General features: G+C 43.8%; 1 protein-coding gene across 2 annotated transcripts; it reads right to left on the bottom strand.

Annotated features, from left to right (window-relative positions):
- Nucleotides 1-818: 818 nt before the first annotated feature.
- Nucleotides 819-3,758, bottom strand: CBY2 (chibby family member 2). Of its 2 annotated transcripts, none has more exons than XM_083812649.1 (2): nt 3,456-3,758; nt 819-2,024 (listed from the first exon to the last, which is right to left on the bottom strand). In XM_083812649.1, the coding sequence occupies exon 2, from the start codon at nt 1,889-1,891 to the stop codon at nt 929-931; it is 963 nt and encodes a 320-aa protein (XP_083668775.1). In that variant the 5' UTR covers nt 1,892-2,024; nt 3,456-3,758; the 3' UTR covers nt 819-928. The 2 variants fall into 2 exon arrangements, with proteins under 2 accessions (XP_083668775.1, XP_083668774.1); XM_083812648.1 differs by having other exon boundaries at nt 3,470-3,758.
- Nucleotides 3,759-7,863: the final 4,105 nt, after the last annotated feature.

Below are 7,863 nucleotides of genomic sequence, written 5' to 3'. Positions count from 1 at the left end.
AGATGGATTCTTTCCTGAGGAAGAGCTTTAAACAAGGGAAAATGACAACAAAATAAGTGGGGACGTGGTACTGGGAAAAGGCAACAAGAAGAATATGGTAAGGGCCAATTTTAATGGAGATAGGTATCTACTTTCCATTATCCATTATCTATTTATCTGTCTGTCTGTCTATTTATTTATCCACAAGAAGTGCAGAAGACAGATCTGTCTTAGCTGGTATCTACAGAACGGGTAATATTTCCATTCTAAAAAAAAAAAAAAAAAGGGAAGTTTTTAGACAAAACCCTAATGTCATGTAGTTGCGCTATTTCCCCTTAAAGAAAATATAAAGTATTTACCATGGTTGCACTAGCATACAGTGCCTCACGGGACATAGAGTTCATTTTTCTGTGTTCCATTGTCTTTCATGGTCCTGTCTCTTCCTGGAGGCTATATTTTCCCTGAAAGAGGGAAGGTTGGTGCATGACAGAAGACACAGTTCAGCCATTGAACGTGGCCAACCATAACAGCAGGGACCACTGGGAACCCAAACTCAACTCCCACCTGGGTTCCTTGTTTTAGGGAAGTGCTCACCCTTTGTGGTGGTCTGAAAAGTATGGCTAACCTAAGGTACCTCACGTGAAGTGTGAAAAGCATGAATTATGTTTTTACTTTGTAGGCCTTATTATCAAAAACTTTGGAAAAAAAACGCTGAAAAACTTGTTTTCCTAACACTAGGCAAATTCATAAGTCACCCACACCATGTTACCAGAAGGTGAAATATACCTAAATAATATAAGAAAATTTCAGAATAAAAAAATAACACAATGTTCCCCAGATTTTTTTTTTTTTGCTTTTTCCCTCAGGCTGTACTGAGATTTTATTAAGTTCCCTGAAACGAGGAGAGATCTTTTCCAGGAAACTGAACCAGCAGGTTGGTCACCAAGCTTCACATGTCTCCAAGCTGACACTTATTTGCCAGGTTCTGTCCTGCTTCTTCGTACATTGGGAAAGTGAAGGCAATGAGCTCTTTTTCCAGCATTTCCATTTGAGCCGTAATGTCTGACACGGTGTTTTTCACAGCATTCAGCTGTAGTTTCAATTTCTTGTACTCTTCCTGGTAGAATCTCCCCTCGTCGTGGAGAGGATGAGGTCTCTCTCTGTCCCCAGGGAGGCGGTTCTCTCTCAGGAAGACCTGGAGGATCTGGTGTAGGTTGTGGAGAGCCTGGAGGATCTCATGGTCATCCTGCGTGCTCAGGGCAGCCTTGCTCTCACTCTGGGTTGAAGTGATGCTCTCTGCTTTAGCTTCGTGTTCCCGCTGGGGCGCTGGGCCAAGGTTGCCTTCTTCTACAGCGTCTTTCCGAGCTGAGCTGGCATCTTTGCTCTCTTCATGAACCACAATGACTTTTTGGTCTTTCCAGATGCTGGGAAGAGTTTTATTCTCCTGCTGGAAAACCTCTAAGACTCTGTTCTTTTCCCTGACCACCTGTAGAGCTTTGCTGCTCGGGCTAACCTGGAAGCCTAAGTTCCTCTCCTGAAAGAACGGGAAGAGCTTCTCCTTCTGGAGGCTTTGCTGGATGGTATCATTGTAAATAACCTGGACAGTTTTGTTCTGGGACTGGAGACATTGTAGAGCCTGGTTCTCTTCCCAGAGCATCCTGTTCTCGATCCGGAGGACTTGGTTTTCCTCCCAGAGTGCTCTGTTCTCCTCCCAGATGCTCCACTCATTCTGTGCCTTCTTGCCAAAGAGTTTCTGATGGGGAGCAAAAGGTGGCTGGCAGTACGTCTCGTTCACCCACTTACCATCGATAAAGACAAACGTCTCATCCCTCAGCTTCATCCGTGGGATGGCATAATCCGCCTCAGGCCTTGTACACTGCATGCTCTGGTTTGTCAGATCGAAAGCAGACATGGCCTCCCTTTAGTAAGCTGAGGAAGACTGAAAAGGTTTCTCCCAGGACTTCTGCAAGAGGCCACAGATCGCTAGCGAGGAGCAGATGACAGAAGCTGGAGATGACACAGAAGCTGGAGAAGCTTGATTGGGACTGAAAGAACAGGGAACATAAATAAATGCACAGAATTACGTCACAAACTGGGATCAGAATTAAATTACATTACATGACAGGAACAAACAAATAACTCTGTTCCCACAGCTGGATGTGTTGGCTTTTGACACTGGAAAGTAAGGAATACACCAGAAATGGTGTCTCAGTGAAAAAAAAAAACAACTTTGAAACTGTCCCTAACAGCATCTTTTTCTCGTTGGTGCTCAGTAGCCTTTGTTAACAGGATACCACAAAATCATGGCAGCATTTGTGCTCTTTAATCTTAAAATCTACAGAACTATGAACAGGGAGAGCACCGAGTGATACAAAATGCACAAATAATTAAAAATCCAAACCAAAGCACCAGGACCAGGAGAGCTTTATTGCTCTCCACATGTTTTTTTCTGACAAGTTCCCATCATCGTGTTCTAAAAACTGTCACAACCCATAGATAAGTCTCCATCTTTCTTCTCCTTTCTCCCCAGTAACTCTGTTTTCGATATCCTCTGATAGCTCTATTATTTTTCTTGCTCTCTAGACTTGCAACAGTGCTTGCTCATCTTTTTCCTACAGTCCTTCTGCCTCTTCTTCACATCGCCAGAAAGCCCTCTCTTTAAAATCCATACTGCTGGGTCATACTGCCAGTGCTTCATATCCCAGCCCCAGAAACCTTAGACTCATCTGCTCGGCACACGTCCTTCCTTCTGCCCAAAATGTTGCTGCTTAAATCACCTTCTGGTCATAAGCGAGCCTGAGCAAATGAAGGATTTCAGTCTTCTGGCATGAATTAAAAAGGAACATTTTGTGCCAGAAAGGTCTTATTTTCTGCAGTACTTACAAAAATTACATCAGTTCGATTTTCACAATGAAGTCATACGAAACAAGGTTGAACTATTTGTCATACGAAACAAGGTTGAACTATTTTTTAAAACCAAATTGTTGGTACTCTTGAAGTTTCCGTTGTCAGCCCCAGGATGGGGAGCTAAATCAGCCACAGGGGGATCTAATTCCTAAACATCCAGATGAGAGGAGGAAAATAACCAGTATCATACGCCAAGCCCTACCTGTCACTGAGTTTCGTGGGGGAGGAAGCAAGATTTGCTAAAGCCACTTATATTTAATGTGTTTATATGGCATGTTTTCAGGATAAACAGAGAGTGTATAATATATATATATCATCGAAGGATGTTCTCCTGGGGACAATTGAACTTGACAGCATCTCTGTCAGCTCTTTTTTGCACTGCAGGGGAGATGTCAACCCAGGCTTCCATGGTGGCAGGGGAGCGTTTCAAGTTCTGCCACCTCCCTCACCCTATTCCCAAATTAAAAACACCTGCAAAAGGATGGGGAAGTGGGATGTGCAGGCAGGGCTGGGGGAAGCCACGCGGAATCAAGTAGAACAGGGTATTTTGGCAGCACCCCATCACGTACCTGCACGCGCTCACCTGCTGGTTGGAGGCGATGACCTTCCCGCTCCCCTGCCAGGCAGCCTGGTCCCCACTTGGTTTTTCAGCCTGAGATCGTGCTCCGGGACAAGCAGGCGGCCAGCTGGGGCATCCTGGGGACACTGTGGTGACAGGGAACAAAGGGAACCGACTGTGATGCGAGCACCGCGCCCCAGAGCCAGCCCCCACCCCAGCTGGGGCCGGCCGCTCCCTACAGACATCGCGCTTTTCCCAAGGGTCGCCTTTGATTTTTCCCAGTGTTGTGCTTTTGGGTCATTTCTCATGGAAATGACCTTTCTGGTAGCTCAGCTCTCATGCCCTTTCTTGAACCCAAAGGCTTCCCTCTGCCTTTGATGCTCATAACTTGAGAGCAGCTGAGATGGCTTCTCTCTCCGTCACACTCTTCTAAAACAGATTTTATTTTTACTCTGAACCTTCAAATTAAGTCACTTGCTGAGCTGATGCTGATACAGTCAAAAATCACTTCCTCATATGCTCTATGACAGCAGACGTTATTTTCCAAGGACATTGTAGCTTTGGAGTTTGTCTATAAGTTAAGGGACAGACTATCACTGAACCTTATTAAGAAGAAAACAGAATATGCAAGGCATCCATGCATTATGATATTTAGATATTATTTGAAGCAGCTATTCCCACTTCCATATCTTTATGTTTCTAATAATCTTATTCTGTTTCTTATTTGCTGCATCTTAGATGTGGATTTTTTTAATTAGGGTTCCTGAATAATAAATACAGCAATTAATTTCCTTTCCAGTGAAAATTACCAGCTTGACATCAGCCCCAAGGTGACTGTTATTGCTTTAGGAAGCTGAAGGTATAGTTCAGTTTTGGTGTTAGGCAAAGTTAATAAACTCAGGTATAAAGTTCTTCTCTGTAATTTCTTCCTTGTTTCTATTTCATCTGAGACAACAACAAAAAATAAATTTAAAAAAAAACATCAGGGGTTACTATGGCAACTCCCCAGGGAGCAGCATCCTCCTTTGTTCGAGTTCCAGGATCCTGCAAAGGAAAGCAGGAAAATATCCCCTAAAGAGAAAGGAAAAGACGACATCCTGGGGTACTCGTGCTTGGCCTTCTATCAGACAGTAATTTCAGGATGTTCTCCAGGTGCAGCAGCTCCCAGGAGAGGTGCTGAACTTTTGAAGACCTGAGGCTTTGGACCACTGAAGCAGACCTTAGATGAAAAGTTTTAAGGTCCAAGAGCTGGCTGGAAACTGAGTTAGCAGAGACAAGCGCAGCATAGGACTGGTCAGCAGGTAAAGCCTGCTTAATCCAGAGGTATTGAGAGCTAAGTTAGCAGTGTACCTTCACCTTTTCTTGTTTTCCTGAAAGCTGGACAAAGTGCTTCTGGCAAGTCATTTCTTTGCTGAAAACCATGGCTTCAAATACTAGTAAATTGGGATCAAAATTAGTGAGTATCATCAGATGTGCATACACGTATGTGGAGACATACATCAGAATTGGAAAAGCTGCAACAGTTCACAGCAGAATTTTTCATAGCAGCTACACTGATTTCTGAGCTGGACTCTCCAAAGGACACAGATGTCATTCGCTAAACTGCAAGGGCAGAAATAATGCTGAGTGTGTTCCCCTCCCTGCCAAGAGATGAGTAACCCCTGCTCTGTAGGAAGGGTTTGAACCAACTTCCCAGCTGAGTGCTTTTTCCACTCCTTCAGACTATTTGTTTCCTCCAGGTGAAGCTGTTTCATAATACAAAGAACCCAAAATCAATTGGAAACGAAGGCATATTCCCCTTCTCTCCTGCACACCCTACACCAGGCTTCTTCTCAGAGCTCACCCAGTTCTGGAAATGATCCAGTGGGAGCATGTGGATGATCACCCCACACACGCATACACATAATACTCTCCAGTTTGGAAACCCAGCTCCACGCTGGGCTGTAAGAGATCACCAGCAGGCGCTGGGCTGGAAAAGGAGGGAGGTGGAGGTCTAAACTGATGCTGTGAAGATTTAGCAGGAAGGACCCTGGAGACCCCATCTCACCCCCTTCCCATTGAGAATAGTGGCATGTACCTAAAGCAAAGTTCAGATCTTGCTTTCCTTTGCTTTAGGGCTTAAAAACCCTGCTAAAGTGCCTGTAATCAAAACAATCTGCTTTTTAATAAAAGCATAATGTTTCTATTCTCTTCTTCTTTTTTTTTTTTTAATAAATGTTTTAAAATCCTAAAACTTTGTTTAATAAAGCCAAAGGAATCTGCTTGCACTTTTTATCACCCCAAACACATTTGTGCTTCTGAAATTCCTGCCTCAGTTCATGTCAGCACAGGCTGCTGACCCCACGCTGATCCCCTGTCCTCCGGGGCATTATGCCTTCATGCAGATCCCACCGAGTCACTAAAAAGATTCTTGCATATTTGAGTGATCTCGAATCCTCTCCTGACCTGAATAACTGGGTAGGGAGTAAAAATGATGTTTTGTCAGCTTTCGCGGTAGTGATGTGCCTGGAGTGATGTGTCAGCGCTGTATTCTGCCTGGGATGAGCTGAGTGCACTTGGTCAGCAGTGTGAAATCAGTAATGAAAGCCTCCAGAGCAGGGTTTTTTTTCACACTGATAAATGGCTCGAGGGGCGCACCTATGTCATGATGTATTCGGACTAATTGCCCTTCCAGGGACTGCACCACAGCACTGCTGTCAGTGTGCCTAAGTAACCCTCAAACGTACAATGTCCTGCAAAAAAAATCTCTGCGTGCCCATGCCAGCACTGTCCAGGATAGCTAGGTCAGCTGAGAGCTGGGTCCTTCTATACCTTGCCTCTCTACAAAGAATATATAAAAGAAAGAAAAAGTTTCTTTTGGGACATTGAGCAAGCCATCTGTTTCCTTAGCCCTGTTTCCTCAAGCATGCAGTGAGTTTGGGATGCTGACTTTTTGATGTACGCTGTCAAGAGAAGTTAATTCTTGTTTGTACAGCGCTTTGAGCGTGAAGAGCACTTTGGTGAAGCAGCCCCATGCACCAGCCTTGTTTATCTCCATGACTCTAATACACACGGTGTTTACAAGTTGAAAAAAAAATAAAATAAAATTGATGTTTGCCAGTAAGTGGCATCTTACGGAGATGTCAGGCTTTGAGTTGTTCCATCACAGATCTCATTCCCACTTTGCCTTTCAGCCTCTTTCAGCTGTGAATATTTCCTGTGCGCAGTCTGTTGGTCAACTCTAAGCCATTGCTTGTCAGTGCTACTCCTTTGCACTCTGTCTCTGTGGTATATGACTCGTGATCCTTGCCAACAAAATGCTCGCAGCCCAAAAGTCGGCGGCTCCATTTTTGATTGACAGCGAGAAAATTGAGGATTCAGGCTTATTAAGAAAGCGCTAATAGTGATTTATGGGGTCCTGTACATTTTAATCTAGAAAAAAAAAATGAAAATCATCTAATTAGCTAAGTGTGTAATCCTGTATATTAATTGTCTATTAGCCACTTCTTAATTATAATGGAATGCTTATCAAATAACATGTGATGGCCACGTAGTACCAATTTAAGTCATTATCAGGCTAGCTCCTGCTTTAATAAGGAGCTGGTTTATAGAAATCCAACCACTGCATCTTGTTTTAAAAGCTGTAAGGAAGAGGGGGTTAAGATCTTTAAAAATTAGTATCCCACTAGGATTTACCAGACAGTATACTATAAACAATGCTACACGAGGAATGATGAAAGCCACATAAAAAATCCGTTCAGATGCTAACCCAGATGATTAAACAGCAGAGCATGGTGGGAACCTACAAGGGAAGAAAGATGTCCCTCATTTAGAAACACTGCCAATCTCAGGCATTTCCTGCCTCTTGACTCTTTGACTTTACAGCCTTAATGCTCAGCTGACCTGTGTTTGTGCATGGGCAATTTCTGACACTGTTAATTAGAAGAATGGAGAAAAATTGATTTGATACAACAGTGTTGCTATTCACACCTCACCTGCAGGATGTTAGCATCTCCACAATTTGAGATAAGCAGGGTGTATTTCTGCAAGAGTAATAATAATAGCTATTATTTTATACATCAAGCTATGCTACGTGGCACATATGCACCTGTACACCACAAGGTCACGTCTATGGGTTTCATGGGTACATACTGATGCCCAAGAAACCTGAAGACCCCCAAATTCCAGTTTTGGATCATGGTTTCCTAGCGTTTCGCCACAGCCCAGCTCCATCAGCTACTTTGCACCTCTTCTTGTGTGTCTTCCCATCACTGCTGCCCCAGGTTTCTTTCTCCTTTTCCTGTATAGCTCATCCTACAGATGCCATTGTCAAAGAGGATGAATACATAGGGTGCCAGTCTGCCTCCTCTGATTTTAGAAAGCCTCTTCCCTCCCTGCCTCATGAACCAGCTTGTTCTGCTCTTAACTCCATGTGCCAC

Source organism: Anser anser (genome assembly GCF_964211835.1).
Source record: "Anser anser genome assembly, chromosome: 1".
NCBI lineage: Eukaryota > Metazoa > Chordata > Aves > Anseriformes > Anatidae > Anser > Anser anser.
Note: the sequence above shows the minus strand (reverse complement) of the source record. Positions and strands in the feature narration are given on the sequence as shown.